The sequence below is a fragment of the Symphalangus syndactylus genome, chromosome 5 (genome assembly GCF_028878055.3).
Source record: "Symphalangus syndactylus isolate Jambi chromosome 5, NHGRI_mSymSyn1-v2.1_pri, whole genome shotgun sequence".
In the NCBI taxonomy this organism is placed as follows: domain Eukaryota; kingdom Metazoa; phylum Chordata; class Mammalia; order Primates; family Hylobatidae; genus Symphalangus; species Symphalangus syndactylus.
In genome coordinates, this window is record NC_072427.2 from 134,027,000 (window position 1) to 134,048,764 (window position 21,765).

A 21,765-nucleotide genomic window follows, 5' to 3' on the forward strand; every position below is an offset into this window, starting at 1 on the left:
TTGTAAGCTATTCCAAAATGAGGGCATACTAAAAAAAAAGAAGGAATAAGGTGTGAACTCTGAATATGTGAGACAGGTCTCAGTTAACTTAGAAAGTTTATTTTGCCAAGGTTGAGGATGTGCCCATGACACAGCCTCAGGAGGTCCTGATGACATGTGCCCAAGGTGGTCAGAGCACAGCTTGGTTTTGTACATTTTAGGGAGACATAAGACATCAATCAACATATGTAAGATGTACATTGGTTCCATCCAGAAAGTCAGGAGAACTCAAGCAGGGAAGGGGCTTCCAGGTCACAGGTAGGTGAAAGACAGTGAAAAAGATATGACCTAACTGATTCCACCTTGCTTCTAACCTCTAAGCTGTCTTTGTTCATTCCTGGACTTTAGGAGGAACTTAGTTTATAGTTTAGTTTTGAAACAAAGATGATAATAGTCCTTTCCCAAAACAAACCTTCTTACTGCTTGTGGACTAGACTGCCCAAAACCACAAGATTAGAAGTTATGGTAATTTTACTAAATAATTCAAGATGTAGCTCTTTTCATTAAACCAATATCAATGTCTTATTTATTAAAAATTACACAAGCAAAGATCATTCTGTTTTGGGCTGGGTTTATAGTTAGGTAACCCCAATGCCAAATTTTGACACCTTATAGTATTTGCCAGGGATAAGTATGAGATTGCTTGGTCAATAAATGCAAACAAAAATGTATGCTGGTCTGGGCGTGGTGGCTCACGCCTGTAATTCCAGCACTTTGGGAGGCCGAGGCAGGTGGGTCACCTGAGGTCAGGAGTTCGAGGCCAGCCTGACCAACATGGTGAAACCCCGTCTCTACTAAAAATACAAAAATTATCTGAGCATAGTAGTGGGCGCCTGTAATCCCAGCTACTTGGGAGGTTGAGGCAGGAGAATAGCTTGAAGCCAGGAAGTGGAGGTTGCAGTGAGCCAAGATCGCACCATTGCACTCCAGCCTGGGCGACAGAGAGGAACTCCATTTCAAAAAAAAAAAAAAAAAAGTATGCTGGAAATTCTTAAGACATTTCTAATATTACTTTACCAGTAATTTTAAAGCTAGCTTATTTATTAAAGATTCTACTTGTCATGTACACTTGAAAAAGCATTTGACTAGTCTTTCCTTTTTTTCTGATAAAGTATTTTATTTAAGCACTTTTATTTTTCTTTAAGCCCATTCATTAGAGCCCTTTTACATGTTTTTAGCAGTGAAACATTGTGTACACAGCACATAAATAAAGAGATGTATTAGGCATACCGATAGAAGTACATTTATAGATTCCTAAGACCTCCTCTTTTGTGTTTTTCCTATCTTAGACTTGCAAACTCTTGATAACCTGTTTCATCACCCTGGCAGTTGTCAGCTAAATACCCCTAAATCTGCATATTGAAGGAAACAACTCTTAGTGAAAAATCAAATAGCGAAATTTACATCTCAAGGTACTGAAAGAAAAAGTCTGGTAGAGCTGGAGGGAGATTAAAGATGGATGTCAAGCACAAAATTATACAAATCTACCATAGGACTGTAAGAGGAGACCAATTTTATTTAGATAGGGACTACTTGTCTTTTAACTGGATCTGAGCTCTGGGCAGAGCCCACATTGAATCCTGGGTCTCCAAAAAAGGAGAATTATTATGAGGCTAGACCACGTGATGCTTTTTCAGTGCACTTTAAAAAAAGTTTTTTTAAACGAAGACTTTTCTGAGTGTATAAACTACACTCTCCCTAAAAACCCAAGAGAACCTCTGTTGCAATAACTATTTTAGTCAATAAATCAAATAACAAAATACAAAAACAAGTAGTTTAAGAGTTGAGATGAACTGATCTGTTTATGCTCTTGGGTTTCCATAAGGAAAAACAGGTTTCTCCCCCAAAGGGAGTCTGGCACTTTCTCTGTTTTCTTTAAGGCTGTTATAAACTATTTTAGGTTTCTCATTCAGCAGAGGGTGCAAGAGAAAGGAGATACAGAAGAAGTAAATGAAGAAAACAGAATTCAGTCAACTGAGAAGAAAAAACTTTTGCTCAAAAAAGAAAAAAAAGAAAAAGAAAAAGACAAGGTCCTAGGAGAAAAAAAAGCCAACATGAAGGCCTTTTAAATACAAACACATAGACACACGCACATACATTTTGGATGTTAGCTTTTAATTAAGCTGACTTTTAACCACTGAGCTCCTTAAAAAAAAATCTTTTTAAATCTTATGACCATAGTTCAGCTGGAACAAATTGCTGCTATTTTAGAAGTACCAAGTATCAAACCAGAAAGGGCTTGATTTAGGAAACAAACCCAGGCTGTTAAGGTGGAAAAAAAGATGGCAGAACCCTTAGCTATTGAACAGCAGTGTAAGGCGACAGCCATTGCTTTTTTGGTTGGCCTGACTAGCAAAAAGGTGGCCTTGTTATGTAAACAAAGCCTTTTTAAGTAGTCAAAAATGAAAGTCTTTCCTGTTTTTTGCTGTTCATTTTTCTCCCCGTACCACACCACCTTTGTGTGTGTGTGTGTGTGTGTGTGTGTGTGTGGCAGGGTAGTAGTGTTGGGGGGCGGATTTAGCCACTTCAGAGGCCTTTTCTCCCATAATTTGGAAGTTTCCTTCTAATTTGATTAAGTCGGATAGAGTTGATCAAACCCAATGGGAAAAAGACCGAAACAACCACAAAAACAGAAACAAACAAAAACAACAACAACAACAAAAGTTAAGCAAAACAAACAAAAAACAGTTAAGCAAAACAAAACAAACAGTTAAGCAAAACAACTTATACAATTACTGAGTATTCCAATGGTAAGGAGCAATTAAAACCAGCTGGTTGTTAATCTTAACTTTAGCCAAAAACAAACCCCGATTCAGTTACTTACCTAGGAATGGGTCTCAGGCTGAAGACTGCTCTCTACCATCCTAGAAGGAGGAAAAATCTCAAATTCATCTTCCCTGTTGGAAGAGAGTTCAGACTTCATAAACTAGTTACCTGCCTTCCATTGTCATGGAAGCAGGAAAAACCTGCCTTCCTTGTGGGGGAAGCAAGCAAAATTCCAAAAAAAAAAAAAAAAAATGGAGTTGTGTGGCAATATAAACTTTAGATCTTGACCAAATTTTGGGAGATCAGGGATTCTCTGGAGGGGGCACTTTCAGGCTTCAGCAAATTGGCCTAATGGTCTGAGCCATAAAGATATCTCAAGCTGGTACCAAGCACCAATGGGAGATTTGGCAAAGGTCAGGGGCACCTCCACTTAGAATCTCTTTGTGGTTACCAAAATGTGGACCCTGAATATCTGAGACAGGTTTCATTTAATTTAGAAAGTTTATTTTGTCAAAGTTGAGGATGTGTGCCCATGACACAGCCTCAGGAAGTCCAGACAACGTGTGCCCAAGGTGGTTGGGGCACAGCTTGGTTTTATACACATTTTAGGGAGACATAAGACATCAATTGATATATGCAAGATGTACATTGGTTCCATCAAGAAAGGTGGGACAGCTCAAGCAGGGAGGGGCCTTTAGGTCACGGGTAGGTGAGAGACAAATGGTTGTACTCTTTTTGAGTTCTGATTAGCCTTTCCAAGGTGTCAATCAGACATGCATTTATCTCAGTGAGGGGAGGGATGACTTTGAATAGAATGGGAGGCAGCTTTGTCCTAAGCAGTTCCCAGGTTGACTTTTCCCTTTAGCTTAGTAATTTTTGGGGCCCCAAGATTTATTTTCCTTTGACATTTCCCCCCTTTTCTTTTCTAAAATTTTTGGAGAAAACATTTTAAAAGAAAATCAGCCTTTGGTCTCAGGTTTTATCTGATCTCTCATGTCTGGGATGGTTTATTCCTATATAGGTAGGTCCCAAGTTATTAGGAAAGCTCATTTTCAGCAGGTTGAGAAGTCTCATGTCCTGTGAAGAGAAAATAGGGGGAGGAAGGGAGAAAAACAATAACAAACAAAAGAACAATCCTGGAAAATTGGTATAGGCCACATTACTCTGAAGTCCATACATCGGTAGGCAGGTATGAAAGTGGCTTATATGTGTAAATAGATTGCTGTTATTTTCTTCTGAAGTTTATTTAAGTTGTCTAAATTCAGTTAGCAGGGCTTTAAGAAAGTGAAGGTTAGTTTTTAGTGATTTCAAATTAGGAAAATTGGGGGGCAAAAGGAAAAGAAAGAAAAAAAATTGAAAACATTATTTTTGGATACTTGCAGCCAGGAAAAATTAGAATTCAGTCTAAACTTAGAAAATAATAAAAATTGAAAAACCTTAGGCAAGACTGGAATCAAACATCAAGTGTACTATAGTTTTTGAAACATAATTTTTCTCTCTCCAATTTCCTATTTTTACTAAAGACAAATCATGGTAGGACTGATTTGCTTTGTTATACTTGGCCAGATTATTTGTGTAAAGTACAGCAAGAATAATTATCTCACATAGGCTTTTTGTATTGGCTTTGATGGAACTTTGTTCCATAAAAGGAATCTCAGATAAGATTTTTTTAAAGCTGAGCCCAGCCATGGATTTGTACCATCAAATACCTATGAGTTGGATGAATTACTCTCCTCTTGAGGTTCCAAGGTATTAATAGGTTGGGGCTCCTGGGCCTGTCAGAAAGTGACATTCTTTATTTACCACAGGACAGGAACCCTGTACAGGAACTGCGTAGACGAGGTATGAGGGCAGTTTTCCCAAAAAGCTTTTATTGGCTTTCTAAGCCAACTTCGATTCCTTAAAGGAAAGCACACCATGCCAGTCAAAGCCTTGGTAAAATAACCAGTTTCTCCAATTGTGTCCTGTCACAAATGAAAACAGATTCTTATTGAACTTATGCAAATAACTATATTGCCATAAGTTAAGAATATTCACAAATAGTTTCTGAATTCTGGAGAAATCAGGTGGAGAGAAATAAATATGCTCCAAATTTTGTTTATAGGAGTATACTTAATTGTTAAAAGCTGTCAATAGCTCAAAAGAAAAGTTTCCTTTACTTTGAAAAACAAAACAAAGGATCACCAACATTTTAAGCAAAAAGTCAAAAAGATTACTCCGGTCTTCTATTAGTTTTTTCTGTGCAGTTAATACCTATTCTGCTTGATATTCATCAACATTTCAGCTCTCCATGAGTCCTGAAAGTTTTACCACTATTCTGATGTCAAAATCTCCAGAATTATCAGACACCTTCATTCAAGAGCACTTGTTAGAGTTTTACAGCTGATTATAAAACCACCTTCTAAAGAGGATCAAAACAAGGCAATAATTTTCCATGAATGACAAAAAGTTTTAGGGCAACCATAGTCAAAGACACAATTGACAAAGAAATTTATTACCTCTGTGGCACACAATAATTTATTATAACGATTATAATTATTACCAAAAATGTACACTAAGTCATATCAGAATGATAGGAGTTTCTCATAATTTTGGAACACATACCAATAACATATTTATAGAAATACAACCCAAAGAAAACCAAACACCATTTCAGATTTGACAATGCTTCCTATATAATTTTTATACCAAATACGTCAAATATGTCAACTTTGGACTTTAGGAAGCCTAACATCTTAAAGGATTAATTAAGTCAGAAAAAGACAAAATTTATAATTTGATTTTGAGAAGTTTGTCAAATATCAAAGGTTAAGACACTTGATATCACAAAATTGGATCACAAGTCATTGTAAAATAAGTCATTCACTTAAAATGATAACTCAAGGATTTAAAAAAAAAGGCAAAAACCTTCAGTCTTTGAGAGAGGAGACTTAGTTTTCCAAACAATAAGCCCTAATAAAAACAGCACAAAGCCAATTAAACTTGTTTTTCAAAATTTTATAAATGACCTATAAAATTGTAATCTTGACCATAAGATATAACTTCAATAAGCCTTTTATAACCTTTATAAGTTTTATTAAAGAGTCAGTTAATGCTTCAAGAAAACCTTGCTAATTGGATACAGGGGCCCATATGTTGGTCTTGCATTAGTGTGCCTTTGATGTTAATGGTTAATTTACTGAGGAACTGAACTTATTTCATCTCTCAATATCAGCCCTTACAATCTCACATACTCATCTCTTCTGCAATAGTCCCTGGACCTTGAGGAGTTGAATAGCTTTAATTTCTGGCTCTGTGTCTCAGGAATGCAGTTTATTTGATTGGCATTTTATAGTGGGCCTGGAGATGAGACTTTAATTGCTTTCAGTTTTTAAGATTTAGCAGAACTTGGTGTCCTTTTTAGACCCAGGAGTCAAAGCCCTGTAACTCAATATCACAAGGACTTTAAAAGCACCTAAAGAAAGATACACAGATGTAATAACCTTAATTAAAAAATAATTCTTTTAAATCTTAGTTTTATTTCTAAGCAAACCAAAACTTAATAATAATGGCATAGGAATAATTTTGATAAAACATAAAATCTGTTAGGCCTGTTACCGAAAGGCAAAAGAAAAGACTTTCTGTAGTGCACAGAATATATTATGTTGGAATAAATCATTTCCTTCAGACCTTTAAGAAAACATTGTTAGCATCAGGCCACAACAAACAGAACTTGAGGGGAAAAAACCTTATATGAGCTGAAAATGAGTTGAAAAAGAGTATTACTATTTTGTGGCTTTTAAAAGGGGAGAGAAAACTGAAAATGGCGAGATGCAATAAAAGTTGAACTTTGGGTTAAAAAAATTAAAATCTCTTATAATTTATTAAGAATAAATCAATCCCTTAAGAAAATTTTATTGTTCTAATCAATTTTTTAGTGTATTAGTGTTCTTTTACATCAAACCCAATCTCTAGAAAGACCATTATAATTTCCCTTTAATTATAGACAACTTGATCATATAAAAATATTTTTAATAAATCATCTTATTGGATTTATACTCTATACATTTATTATTATTATTATTATACTTTACGTTTTAGGGTACATGTGCACAACGTGCAAGTTTGTTACATATGTATACATGTGCCATGTTGGTGTGCTGCACCCATTAACTATACATTTTTTAATACAGCTTCTTATTGGACTTACACAGACTATTCATGACATGCTTGGACTTTCTGGTTTGTCCTGAACATCCCTCTTTCATAAACAACCAGACCTTTTATTCTAAGACTAAATTTACTTTATAAGATTCCTTCTCATATAAAATGATTTCTTTTTAAGCTTTCTTACCAAAAAATACGTCTTTATTTCTACAACTTTCTTTACATCTGTCTTATTTCCTGGTTCTTTTTACCTTGTTTTATATGTAACAGTTAAATAAGCTTTGAATTAGACAAAAATTGTTCACCTCTTTAAAAAGGACACTTTTTTTAGAAAGAATGTTTTCCTACAATATATTTTTATTGGAAAATACCCAAATAATGAAGTATCTATTATTTAATTTAATATACCTTTAGATTCTAAATTATGACAAATTTGTCTACAAGTATTTATCCCATTACATTTACCTCATTATCTTCTCAGCAAACTAAAAAAAACAAACTCCATTTCGTTTCTCATTTTCCTTCCCTTTTGCCAGTTGTTGCTTCTTTTTTCACTCCTTGTCAAAGGATTCATTCCATCTAAATTTGTAATATCCTTTATTTTCTCAATGCTTCCAAGTTTAAAAAAAATCTCTATTTTTGTTTTTGTTTCTAAGCCTATGCTTCTCCTTAACTGTTGCTTTCAACTCTCTCAACACCTTTGCACTTTTCTATCAAGATGGCCAGTGATATTCACAAAACAATATTAAGTACAAATGCAGTGAACACAGTGACAAGTTGAGGGATGACGGGTGGATGAGGTGGCAGTGCCTGCCTGACTGTTTTCACAATATGTTGGTGAGGAGCTGAGTTGACCCACTGGAACTAGAAAGTAGCTTTGTTTATGTCTATGATCATTTACAGGGCTGATGTTTAAAAAGAGTTACCTTTATGTGATATAAATAGCTTACTTCCTCATGATTTGACTTGATATAAAGAAAGGATATTGAGAGTAGGAAAAAACCATGCACAAACTCCACTCAACAACAATCAGCACAGACTTTTGTGACCAAATGCATGGGGATTTCTCCCTACCAATAAGAAAGCAATTGATTCTGTGGTGGACCCAGCTGGGTGTCTTCCAATTCAATTATAACACTGTCTACCTAGAGATAGAGTCATATCCCACAGGATGAGGGTTTAGTCCCTGAGACTGCCCCTGACTTTAGATGCCAGCGACAAGCCCCAGGTTGTTTTACCAGTGCATCTGACTGACTGGCTATAAATTGGGGATTCCACAACCTCCTCCTTGGGTTCTATTACTTTGCTACAGCAGTTCACAGAACTCAGGGAAACACATTTACTGTTTATTATACAGGATATTACGAAGGATGCAGATGAAGAAATGCATGCAGTGAGATATGGAGGAAGGTGTGCGGAACTTCCATGCCCTCATGAGGCACATCACCCTTCAGGAATCTCCAGGTGTTCAGCTATACAGAAGCTATTCAAATCCTGTCAGTTTGGGCTTTTATGGAGGCTCCATTATGTAGGCATGATTGATTAAACCATTAGCCACTGGTGATCAACTTAACCTTCGGCCACCCTTTCCTCCCCAGAGTTTGGGGGATGTGGCTTAAAGTTCTAATCCTGTAATCCCTCTTTAGCCTTTTAAATGATCAGCCCCCATCCTGAATCTGCCTAGGGGTCTTTAGCCACCAGTCAACTCATTAGCATACAAAAAGACATCATTTTGGAGTTTCTAAGGATTTTAAGACTTGCACGCCAGGAAACAGGGTCGAAGAGCAAATTTATATTTCATAATTTCACAAATATAAAGACTCTACCTCCCAGAATAAGATTCAGCTAGCACGTTCCTTAATGGAAACTGAATGACAGTCAGTTAAAGGTTGTTGACAACCTGAAATGCTGATATTCTGTGTTGAGTAAAGAGAGACCCATATGTTTTAGACAAGCAGGTGGCACAGTTGATAATCTGTAAAGAAAATTGAGAATCTTTGACTTGTGTTTACGCAGAATTCCATTCTGTGAAAATGGTTCATAGCACAAAGCCAAAGTTTTTCTCAGAAAATAATTTTGAATCTTACTCACAGAAATACCAGAAGTGTATGCCATGAATCATGAAAGTGACAATTAGGATCTGGAAAAATTTCAGGACAGATGCTACTGTCCAGTCCTGTATCTAGTAGGCAGTGCAGCTGGGATGAGTCCGTGGAGCTGACTACAGGATCTTACCCTCTGAAATATGTCACTTCCCTGATCAACTTAATGTTTGCTGGTTCAGTTCCCTGACTTAAAAAATCTGTATAATTCAGAAATTTATAATGCTGTTTCTGTATCTTTTTTCTCTTCCTTTAATTTGCTTTGCCTTTCACAAACTTCTCCCCATCTTTCACAGACATAATCTCAGATCTAGGTATCATTACAACAAGAAAGAAAAAGTGTTTCTGAATGGAGTTCTTATATCTATTATATAATGTCTGGCCTCCCCAGTGCTATTCAGGAGCACCGTGGGCCATGATTGGATAAAGACATTCCCGCTGCATCCCACCCTGCTGTGTAAACATGTATATTCGAGAAGTGGCTCAATTATAAGTCACTGCCTGCAGTTTGGAGCATCTGCTACTTGCGCACATGTCTAAAAGCCCAGTGGAGTATAGGGGTTCATGTGATGACTGGTACTTCTGATCTGGACCGTATTTTCAGCTGTTCTTACGATGACTGCCGAACTACTGCCTCTCTCTGAGTGGATGGACCTGCCCACCCCTATGCTCCTACTCAAGCCTCCAAAAGTGAATTCATTGCATCTCTCCAAACATGTGTTTTAAACTTCAGACCACTGAAACACACTCTCCAGATGTGATAGATACCCACTTCCCTGTTTTTCTGTGATGCCATTAACAGACAAACAGAATTTTATTCATAAAGATATGAATTCATGTATAACAGAAATATTTTCTTTGGTGGGTTTTCTCATATCTAAGCATGGTGTTAAATGATTATGAGGTGAATCAAAATTGAAGAGTCTAATAGAGGGATACCTTGCTGTGGATAGGACAGAGATAAGAGTGAGAGAGGGTGGGCTTGATGGGGCTGGTTAGAGAAAATGTTAGAAATATGTCCAGGAGAGAAACAGGCATCCACTGGAAGATTTTATGAAGTTTCTGCTTTGCAGTGGCCCCACACCCTCCATTGCAACTTCTAGTCAAATTCAAATGTCTTGCTGTGCTTTTGGAGTTGGATTTATTCTTGAGGATCTGTAAGGGAGGGCAGATTCTTCTTTTCACTCAGAGTAAGTGCCGCATGCACCCAACCCTGTGTGAGCCTCTCCCGCAACACACCAGTCCATCCCATGCTCACTTTATTCTAGATTTGCTGATTTCCTAGAGGCTTTCAGCATACCAGGCATGCTCCTCTTTAAGGCCTCTGCACTTGTTGTTTGCTCTACCTGGAATGCTTTTGAAGGACAGCAGATTATGCCCCCCAAAACATAACACTACCACACGGGGATGACTTCAAGCTAAAGACACTTGAAGAACAGCAGATGTGAGAAGGACATTCTTATCTTCCCTTTTTCTTCCTGAAGGCAGGAGATTAAAAACTCCCAGGTGAAAGCTGTCCTCCATATGCTAGGAAGAAAGAAACATTCTTTGATGGGGAGTCATAGCCAAGAGAATTCTGTACAAGCAGACTTTGTTAAAATAAATCTTGTCTTCCTTTAGCCTTGCCATAGTTTAGTTACTTTTCCACAATTGGATCTCTTTGTTCAGCCTTATACAAAATCAAGTAGGTTCTTTTTGTTGGTTGGTTCTGAAACAGGGTATCACTTTGTTGCCCAGGCTGGAGTGCAGTAGTGTGATCATGGCTTACTGTAACCTTGAACTCCTGGGCTCAAGCAATCCTCCAAACAGCTTCCCAAGTAGCTGGAACCACAGGCATGCACCGCCACATCAGGCTAATTAAAAAAATTTTTTTTTGTAGAAACAGGGTTTCACCATGTTGCCCAGGCTTGTCTCAAACTCCTGGGCTCAAGCTGTCTTCCTGCCTTGGCCTCCTAAAGTGCTGGGATTACAGGTGTGAGCCACAGTGCCTGGCCTGCATATAGGTTTTGCCATGTCTTTGAGTCCTACTTTTCTTATGAGGGCTCCCATATCCTATAAAACTTACATTAAATACATTTTGAAACTTTTCTCCTGTTAATATATCATGTATCAATTTAATTCTCAGACCCAGCCAGGACCCTGCGAGGGGTCAGAGAGTTTTGACTCCACTATACTCTTCTTTCAGATATTCACATGGCTTTCTTCTTCACCTCCTTCAGGTCTTTACTCAAATGTCACCCGGTGAGGACTCACTTAGCCACCCTGTTAAAAATTGCATCTTTCCCAATTCACCCAAGTAAATTATTTATTTTGTTTTTCTGATTTCTCCATTAGAATTAGGAGGCAAGGTGTCCCCCCTACCTCTGCCCCTGGTATATTCACTGCCTTATCCTCAGTGCCTAGAAAAGCACTAGGCACATAGAAGTTGCTCAGCAAATGTTTGTTGATTGACTGAATGAGTGCGGTCTGAATGGGTCCAGTCACTTCCAGCTACTAAAATAACAAATAAGTGGTTCTCAAAAGATAATACTAGAATCTTTCTAGCTGTATAGATCAGTAAGCCTGAGTAGGAAGACTGAAAATAAGTATTCATTGAAATCCTTCCTGGAAACATTGATATTCTTTAATCCAAATTATTTTGTGTACTTGTTCAATAAATTATAAAACAAATATGTATTAGAAAAAACAGATCCTCCTTAAAATATTTATGTTTCAAAGTTCCTTCTTTCAATTTTCTCTGCCCTTACTAGAGAAACACAAATTACACGTGGCACTAATCTGCCTTTCTTTTTTTTTATTTTATTATTATTATACTTTAAGTTTTAGGGTACATGTACACAATGTGCAGGTTTGTTACATATGTATACATGTGCCATGTTGGTGTGCTGCACCCATTAACTCGTCATTTCTTTGGAACACATTTCCTTTATCATGCAGTCATTTCAAATGTGAAAAATAAAATACTGCTAAATACAAGATTACTTGCTGGCTTAAGTAGTGGGTAAGAGTTGTTTTTCTCTGTGTTTGTAGTTCTGGCAAATTATCCAGAAGATTAATCTTTGAAAAGACTTTTTATTATATCTGTAGAAAATAAAATTTTGAAGCAATAATCTAATGAAAGTACTTCTCCTTCATACAATTTAAGAGATTTTGATAGAAAAATAAGATGAATACAAATCTCTACTCTATATGGAGTGTGTATTTCGGCCTATTAGGTCAATGATATAAGCTACTGCAGGGAACCAATACAGTTGCCCCAATACCTGGGGCAAAGGTATTGTCTTTGCCCCAGAGGCAGTATTATCACCGCTTGCCTCCATTCCCCTTCCATGAGCAAGACCCTGCTGCTTGATTCTCAAAACACAATATTAGAATCTTTCTAGCTACATAGACCAGTGGGTATAAACAGGGAGACTGAAAATAAACATTCACTGAAATTTTTCAGAGCAGCTTCTGCCACTTCTTGTTCTAGATCATATAGAAAATATGTCTGGGCCATCAGCCAACAGTGACCCTTTAAAAAAAAATACCTGCTTCAAAATTGATTATTTCAGACAGATTTCCTTAAGTCAGGGGAAAAAATTAACGTATGCTGGCCCAAACTCTTCTTTCATGTGAAATCTGCCACTTAGTTTTTAGAATAAGAAACTTCTCTGATTTCTGTCTAGGCTACTAGATTCTTCACTTAAAGAAAAGCCCCTTTTGTTAGATGCTTAACTTTTCAGCTTCTACTCTTTATATGGTGAACATACAAGTTATTATTCAAATAGGGACATGTTTGAGAATAGAAGGGGTAACTATTAAAAATTACGGCCAGAAAAAAGTTATAAACTGATATTGTGTGAAGCAAACAAAGTTGTATTGTCTGTAACTATTAAGAAGGAGAATGAAATTACTTACTGAGGCTATACAATGTGCTAAGTGATTTATATCTATTACCTCAATTTCAAAACCATCCTCTGATATTGAGGCTTGGGAACATTTTCAGTCATGAATCTGAGGCTCTGTGACATTAACCCAAGGAGTCAACATATTGTAGTCTAAAAGGAATTTTAGGAACTCAGCTCAGGACACTTTACAATAAGGACTATTGATTTAGCTGTCTGGAGGAAATGCATTAGATACACATTTTGGCTGAAAGCCAAATGTTAAATAATTGACAAGTCAGATATCACTAGAATAGGAAGAACTTTGGGGAGACAAGATTAAATTTGAAACCTTACCAAACATTTTCAAAGTCAACATTTGGATGTTTGACAATATAGTGAAGGAAAAATAATTTCTTAGCACTATCCACTGGTGGATTATTCCTGTAGTCTCTGTGCTGCGTGTCTGCAGTCCTACAGACATGCCTACTTTAACCAGACTAACATTTAGCACACAGTGGCAGGAAATGGGATTCACTGCTCAGCAAATACCCCAAATCCTGGATCTTCTGCTGCTGAAAATGTTTGCCAGTCTAGAGCAATTATTTTGACAAGTGTTTGTTTCTTAGTCTCGAAACAGACAACACAGAAGAAAACTATAAGGAATTGACTTCTTAAATTTGAATTTTGATTGTGGAAGCAAAATGCACATTGCAATTCTCTGCTTTCTCTAACACTGTCTTTTTTCTTCCTATTTGTTATTTATTCATTCAATCAGATTTATTTATTTATTTTAATTACGGCTTTAAATTCAGAGGGTACATGTGCAGGTTTGGATATATTGTGCGATGCCGAGGTTTGGGGTAAAAATGATTCAATTATTCAGGTAGTGAGCATAGTACCCAATAGGTCGTTTTTCAGTTCTTTTCTCCCCTTCTCTCTCCCACTTCTAGTATTCCCCAATGTGTATTGCTCTCATCTTTATGTCCCTGTGTACCCAGTGTTTAGCTTCCACTTATAAGTGAGAACATGCAGTATTTGGTTTTCTGTTCCTCCATTAACTCACCTGGGATAATGGCCTCCAGCTGCATCCATGTTGCAAAGGACATGATTTCCTTCTTTTTTATGGCTGCATAATATTCCATCCATATGTATGTCACATTTTGTTTATCCAATGCACTATTGATAAGCATCTAGGTTTTCAATAAATATTTATTAAGCATCTTTATAATGTCTCAGTCAGCATTTCAGGAAATGGGGATACAACAGTGAACAGAAGATGGAAGTCTCTGCCTTCATGGAGTTTATATTCTGGGCCTTAGGGATATAGACAATAAACAAGACTATAAATTAAATATATAGCATATAAATAGTTTTAAGTGCTAGAGAGAAGAATAAAGCAGGGAAGAGGGATATGAGGAATTCTCTATTGTGATTGGATCAAAGATGATTTCTCATGATATTATTTTTGGGGTATTTATTCCTCATGGAACTTTTTGAGGGCAGATTTAACATTTAACTTTCAGTTCTTCATAACAAGATGTGAAGAGTTCCAATTTAGGATTTTTTTTCCTTGAAAGTCTCATTGTCTAAATGGAGTTAAATAACTGAAAATTAAATATAGTTCTTCAAGATTATTTTGTCTAATGTTTTGAGTGTCAGTATGTAAAATAATTCTATGAAGACCTGACTTATTTAATCTCAACTCTGTTATTCTGCTTTATATTATTTAAAGAAAATTTTTTTATAAATATTCGTTGGCAGAATAATTATGTGGTATTTTTCCTAAGGTTATATTCCAGACACACTCTGACTTAATATTTCCTTTAACTGACAATTTACTCTCCTAGGTAGTAAATAATTCCTCATAATTTTTTTGTACATAAAACTAACAGCTTTCATAATAAATTTATTATTGCAGCATTTTCTTCTTGCAATATTAAATGTTCACTTACACTTCACCTGACTGATAGAATTTCAACATAGAAAGCTCATAAAGAGATTGTCACTGTTTACCCCTATATTGTGTATAAGAATTTTAGATTGCATATTCGGTTACAAACAGTAAACTCTGATGACACTCCCTGTTTGTGCTGCTCACATTGATACCATGATTAGATATGAAGGGCGCATGCAAGATCAAATGATCATTTGTCACATGCATGTTCAGGGATGCCAGCACTGGCATTGATTTGGATGTTTGTATATCTGAGTATTTAACCTTCCAAAAGCTAAGTCTAAATAGCTACAGTGTAACAGTAGATTTTGGCCAGATACTGAAACTGAGGTAAATTCTTGCCCACCCCTCCTGTCTCAAATTCAGTCATCCTTTGGAAGGGGCACAAAAGTATCAGTCATTGGAGTGGTAGCCTCCCAACCTTCTTCCTGCCTGGTGACCAAAGTGTTGAACATGGCATCTGAAAGGGTCATAACAAGGTTCACTCTGATCCTAGGCATTATTAATTGAGTGGTTGGATTTTCACCCTTATTTGCCTGTTAAGTTTCCTCAGTATCTGGCTTCCTAGTCGGTAGGCACTGTCAACAGATGAGGGCTTCTTGGCTTAATTGGTCTTATGAATTCCATTAGGAGGGATAAGAACCTGAGTGACATTCTAGCAAGTGGCTCCTAGGCTTTGTAAGTATTTACCTTTATGCTGCAGTTATAGTGTCATTAGCTATGACTATTGCTGAAGCTTGAATTCAAATAAAAAGCAATTAGATGTAATTCCAGTACTCAACTCACATGCAACTGAAACTTAATGATCTGGCAATTTAAAGATGAATATGAAAAAGGAATTCCTTTAGCTTTGTTGATCCTCTGATTTTATTGTCTGCCACGAAAGAAAAGCAAATAATACACAGCATCCGTGCAAAGCATGAAAAAGGAGATAGGAGCCAAATTCGGTAAAAATTCTAAAAGCTGGTCTATAGCTCTGCTCCAGAATTACCTGAAGGTTGGATGGACGTGAAGTCCATTATTTAATCTGACAATTTCCTAGACACCAAAAACAACAGGCTGCAAATCTCAGATCAGGAAACCCTTCCTGGAACCCTGGATATGACTTAATGTCCTCCTTTTTCCAAACAACCACAGACGTCTGTGCACATCTCTGCTGTGACTTTGGTCACATCTCCCTGCATATACAGGAAGTCACTTGCTTGTTGGTTGCCCCTTTTCTTGATTATGTTTTCAGAAGGAAGATCTGGTTTTAAATTCAATTTTATATCCCAAGAACCTAGCACAGTTTTAGGTAAGAACTCAGTAAAAATCACTACTACTGCTTCTAACATGACTACTACTATTAGTACTGCAGCTGGTAGTACTACAGTACTAGTACTATTCTTGTTTTTGCTGCTGCTGCCATATCCAGTGTAGCTGGTGAGCTAATGAGGACCCCACTCAGGCACATGGGATATGCATACACATTTCCAAATTGTGGTTTCTTTTTAGCCACCCTCCAGAGATGGTCATGACAGAGGGAAGATGTGGAGGCATTCTGGATGAAGGGAAAAGTTTAAGAGTTTATGATAGAAAAACCACTCATATTGCAAATAGTGGCATGATTGCTGTGAATTTGCTATACCTCTTAGATTTAAAAATATTTCTACATATGTGAAACTTTGTGTTTTCTATGGCATATTTGTTTTCCTCCACTAAAGGTATGAGTGCCCTAGCATGGTGATGCTGTAGGAGGAGATGTGAATTTGATTCAACATAATCTAATACATATTTTATCAATAATTAAGAAAACATTTGCTAACCTAATGAACTTAAACAAGTCTCTGGGTCTCAGCGTCAGTTTCACTGTCCATAAATTCAGAATAATGTAACCTGTCTTCTTAGGCTATTTTGAGGATGCAAAGAGGAAACAAATATGAAAGCGATTTGCAAGCTGCCAGGTACTAGGCAACGTAAAGTGTTATATGGCTGTGACAAATTTTCCTTCTGAACCTCTTGTAGCACTTTGTACAGAATGGCACGTTCAGCTTGGCTGGAGGCCAGAGCCACGGTCTTGTTGGAAATAAGTACCTGATATGAGGTACAAAGACCTGGAAGCAAAGCCCTGCCCCACCGTTTCACTAGTTATGTGACCCGAGATAAATTACTTGAGAAAAGAATATTAAAGTCATCCAGCTCATGGGTTACTGTGAGAATTAAGTAGAAAAATACCTATGAAGGCACCTGGTGTACTGCAGGCAGTTGGCCAGTGTTTACACAGCATTTTTTTTAGGGCAGAGAAAGATACAAATGAATCAAAATGGTTCTGAGCAGGTAGCCTGCAAAGAGGAGAAAGCTTGGAGTCTGTGGACCTGGCTTCCTGTTCTGCCCTGTGTGGCCTGAGCAAGTCCTGGAACTGCTCTAAACCTGTTTCCTCAGACGAGAATTGGGAGGAATAATGATGATAATAATAATAATAACCATACCCTTAATTATCTCTTAGGGTTGCTCTGAGGATTAAAAAATATAAGATATCAGCAGACATGGGATAGGAACTAAAAATTTAGCCTATCCTCCCCCAAAATTTAGCATCATGCTAGTGATAATTCTCCTTATTTTTAAAGATAGTCTTAAACCATGTCCAGGTGTTTTCTATTGACTCAATAAGAGCGTAGGATGTTCTTTTGACAAAATGTTTGCAGTCCAGTATAAAACTTTACCTTAGCCAGGCGTGGTGGCACATGCCTGTTATCTCAGCCATTTGAGAGGCTAAGGCAGGAGGATCGCTTAAGTCCAGGAGTTTGAGGTTGCAGTGACTGCACTCCAGCCTGGGCAATAGAGTGAGACCCTGTTTCAAAAAACAAGGACAACAACAACAACAAACAACAAAGAAAACCTTTACCATCTCTGGAAGCCACCTTTTGGGTGGCAAAACACCAGTAAAAATGAATGAAGGTGGAGAAGAAGGGGAAAGAGAGGTAGCTGATGAGAAACAGAGGGCTAGTTTAGGAGCAGGAAGAGACACTGGGTCTAGCAACTTTGATAAGATGAAAGCTTTCTTCCCGAGCTCTTCTCCCCTTTCTGCCTTGAGCCCTTCTCTTCTGTCCTTCTTTCCAATGAAACCTTCGTGAAGGCAAAGCCAACGAAGATCTCAGAGAGTGCAAGGGGAGGCACAGTGTGGCAGGAAAAGCACCTCTCCCGCAGGCTGAGGAAGCCTGCCCACACTGGACGGCCCCTGCAGCTGCAGCCTTACTGACTAGGCTGATTCCTGGCAACAATGAGGCTGGGACGGTGTAACAATAAGAAGGAGAACACCTACCAAGTATTGAACTTTCACTGTGTGCTCTACCAGTACGTTTTCAGTGAACTCTCAACGAAAGTCTCATAGGGCAGTTCTGCAGCCCCTTCTCTGCGCAGTCATGGAGTTAGTAAGCTGCAGAGGCAGGACTTAAAGTCAGGTCTCCCACTCCATGGTCCCCTGTCAGCTAAAGATGTCTGAGCAAGCATTTCTGCGTGAGGTCATTCAGAAGTGGTTTATGCCAGCAATTTGTTTTATTCATCTTCCTAGAGGAGGAAGTGGTGAATAAGCTCTTTTACTCATGAGTAAGTGGAATTTATTTCTGACAGATTGTTAATTGGAGGGTACTATAAATATTTCCCCATAGAACAAACATGGCTTAGACTTGAGGGGCTAGCTGGGGAGTAGCCTGCAAGCCAGCCCAGAAGGGTGAGGTTACCCCAGTGACGCTGGTGCTTCAGACACTGAGGGAGCTGGGAGAAACTTCTGTCAAAGTCACAGAGCTCATCACAGTGTCAAACACTTCTGACAGGCCAAAGTGAGAACCAAAAAGGCCCGTGAGGTTTAGCAGTGAGACGGTAGGTTGCTCTCCAGTGTCGGAGATCATATCATTCATTTCATTCTATTTCTACTCAAAAGATTTCCAAGGGATTGTTCTCTATCTTGTCACCAGTTTTGGGGAGTGCACTCTCTTTAGGGTCACTCTGTGTATTCCATTGCCATACAGCTCGCAGGAAGTCTCTTTTCACTGAATTTAACCACCTGATTGTTAATGAAGATAGAGATGCACCTCTGCTGTAGCTGAATAGCTCAACAGTCTCCAAAGTTAGCTATCCAGGTCTTTTCTGGACCTAGATGTTTGAATCAATCAGTACATCTGCAACTGTAATGGTTATTTTTACTTTTGACATATCTCACCTGAATCTGAGAGCCGATGTATTTTTTGTAAACTTTTTTTTTACTGTGAAATATTCTAGTCACGCATTTTGGTGGCTAGAAGAGTGAATTAATAGTAGTCTAATCACCCTGGAGATGCTATGCTTCTATGAGCTGGCACTGAGGTAAGGCGGCACATCTCTGTGGGAATGACAAGTGAATGAATCTGCTCCTCATTTAACCTGCTGTTCTTTTCTCTCTCTCTCTTTTCTCTCCTAGGAAACAAATGGAAGACTGCTGCGACCCTGCCCACCTCTTTGCCATGACTAAAATGAATTCCCCTATGGGGAAGAGCATGTGGTATGACGGGGAGTTTTTATACTCATTCACGATTGACAATTCAACTTATGCTCTCTTCCCTCAGGTTAGTATAGAGTTGGTTGCCTTCAATATGGTTTCTTAAATTTCTTGCTGTCATAGAAAAGGGATAATTGAGTTTGCCTAACTCATCAGATCGACTTTTTGTTTTCTTTCTTCCCTCTTAACTTTAAAAAAGGTTTTTCTTTATATCTGTCATCTGTGTGTGTGAATAAATCACATAGTGTTTTGATGCAAGGGTGGAAGCAGGATGTTACAGAGTTACAATTTTCCTAGCCTTTCTGATTTGAGTCTTATGAGACTGAAGGAAGCAAGAAATGAATGATCAGGGACTTGTGGAATTCTAGTGTTCTGAGGTTGGCTGTGGAATGACCGTGAGGATTTGTGTGATACTGGAATGTTTTCTTAGGACTGATGTTGCTCAAGGAGTGGGGACCATATGGTGAGAAGTTTGCTTCTTAGAGCTCTTGAATGTTAACCCTGTGGTTAGATTACCGTTGTGAAATGGAGGAGTGGTGGATATGGAGAGGAATAATTCAACTTGACCACTTTTGAAGTGGTCTAAATCAAGCTTTGCTTACTTAATATCTCTTCTTGGCTTTCTGAGCATTGAAATAAAATGTTTTTCTAATATACATGTAGGCAGCAAGAGGGGGGAAAAGGGAAATTTTATTTTAGGGAACCCTAGTTTTGGGGAGGGGAGATCTTAGGCAAAATTGCAATTAGGGAAAAATTCAGAAATGAATCGTGGCCTCCCCAAGACCTCTTTTAGCCACCCTTGGTTTGCTCAGATGATTGTACAGAAAGAGAATTTTTGAGCCTTGGAAAGTGGTACTGAACCTTTCATGTATCTCTGTTAATATAGCCCATGAGACTTTAAAGGAGGAATCCCACAAAGTGGAGGCACAGGTTCTGCCAGATCCAAAGTCACACTCTCTATAAAACAGCCATGCTGACTAGCTCATCCTTAGATATTTTAGTCTAGTTTAATGGTTTTAAAATGCAGTGATAAGGTTTTTCTTTTAATTTTTGAAATAGGAAATAGAAGCTTTAGTTTATTGCCAGCATCTACGTGTCTTCTCTCTTTTTCTCTCTTTTCTTCATCTGCCCTTGGGAGGCTTCCAAGTGTCAAAGCAAACAACTAAGAGTTATAATATATGGAATTGAATTTTGTTTCCATCTCTTACTAACTAAATTCCTTGGATAATTACCTAAGTCGTCTGAGATTTAGCTGTCTTGTCTCTATGATGGCTAGAGCAGCACTTGCCCTATTTTCCTTACAGAGCTGTGGAAAAGATCAACTTAGATAATGCATGGGAATGTCCTTTTTCTTTTTTTTTTTTGACAGAGTCTCACTCACTCTGTTGCCTGGGCTTGAGTACAGTAGCGTGATCTTGGGTCACTGCAACCTCCACCTTTCAGGTTCAAGCAGTTCTGCCTCAGCCTCCTGAGTAGCTGGGATCACAGACATGTGCCACCATACCCAGCTGTTTTATATTTTTAGTAGAGACTATGTTTCGCCCTGCTGGCCAGGCTTGTCTCGAACTCCTGACCTCAAGTGATCTGCCCACCTCGGCCTCCCAAAGTGCTGGGATTACAGGCGTGAGCCACCGTGCCTGACCGTAATACATAATAAATGTACTTTATAAATACAAAGCATTATATGCTTGGTATTAATGTGCTGATTCATACTTAGTATCTTGAGGCTGAGGCATGAAAAATAGAATTGTATTGGTGAGGGTTTAGGCAAGGTACAGAAATCTCTTTAGGTACTTTTAGCAGAAAGATATTTCATATAGGGAATTTGGCATTTAAAAAAATCATTGGAAGAATGGAGAAATGGGAGCCAAAGGGTGGTTCCTAGAATTACTGAGTTCAAGAACCTACTACAGTAACTGTTGTCTAGGGACTGGGAAGCCCCAACTTTCATTGCTGTTAGTGTGGCCACAACTGCTTCCATTAGAAATAGGGGAAAGAAGATTAGTTCCAATTCTCCTCCTCATTTCAAATCTTCCTCAAATGCTTCTAATGGAGAAATGATTTGCATCCAGAACACTAGTTGCGAAGAAGTCCAGGAAAGGCAGTTTTTAAGTATCATGCTTCAGCAGGAAGCTGGAAAGGGAGTGGTACAGAGATTAATCAAGCCAATCCACAGGATATTCTATGTATGAAACCTGCTACCAACTAGTTGTGGCATGAGGAAGAGATAAGGAAGCAATCTCCTTTAACAGCTCCTCACATAGAAACATTTTAAATGAAATCCAAAGTAGCTTTTTTTGTAGATGAGGACTTCTAGTTATACCAAATGAATTCTAACTTTGTATTAGAAAATAGATTTAAAAGGAAGATTAAAGA

The 21,765-nt window shown here is 37.9% G+C and overlaps 1 protein-coding gene across 3 annotated transcripts in view; it reads left to right on the top strand.

The window, feature by feature from the left end:
* ST8SIA1 (ST8 alpha-N-acetyl-neuraminide alpha-2,8-sialyltransferase 1) overlaps positions 1-21,765 on the top strand; it is a 138,979-nt gene that overhangs the window by 30,702 nt on the left and 86,512 nt on the right. For all 3 annotated transcript variants that reach the window (XM_055280402.2, XM_055280403.2, XM_055280404.2), the window contains exon 2: positions 19,312-19,456. In XM_055280402.2, the coding sequence (XP_055136377.1) occupies positions 19,312-19,456 (145 nt within the window). The remainder of the gene's footprint in view (positions 1-19,311; positions 19,457-21,765) is intronic.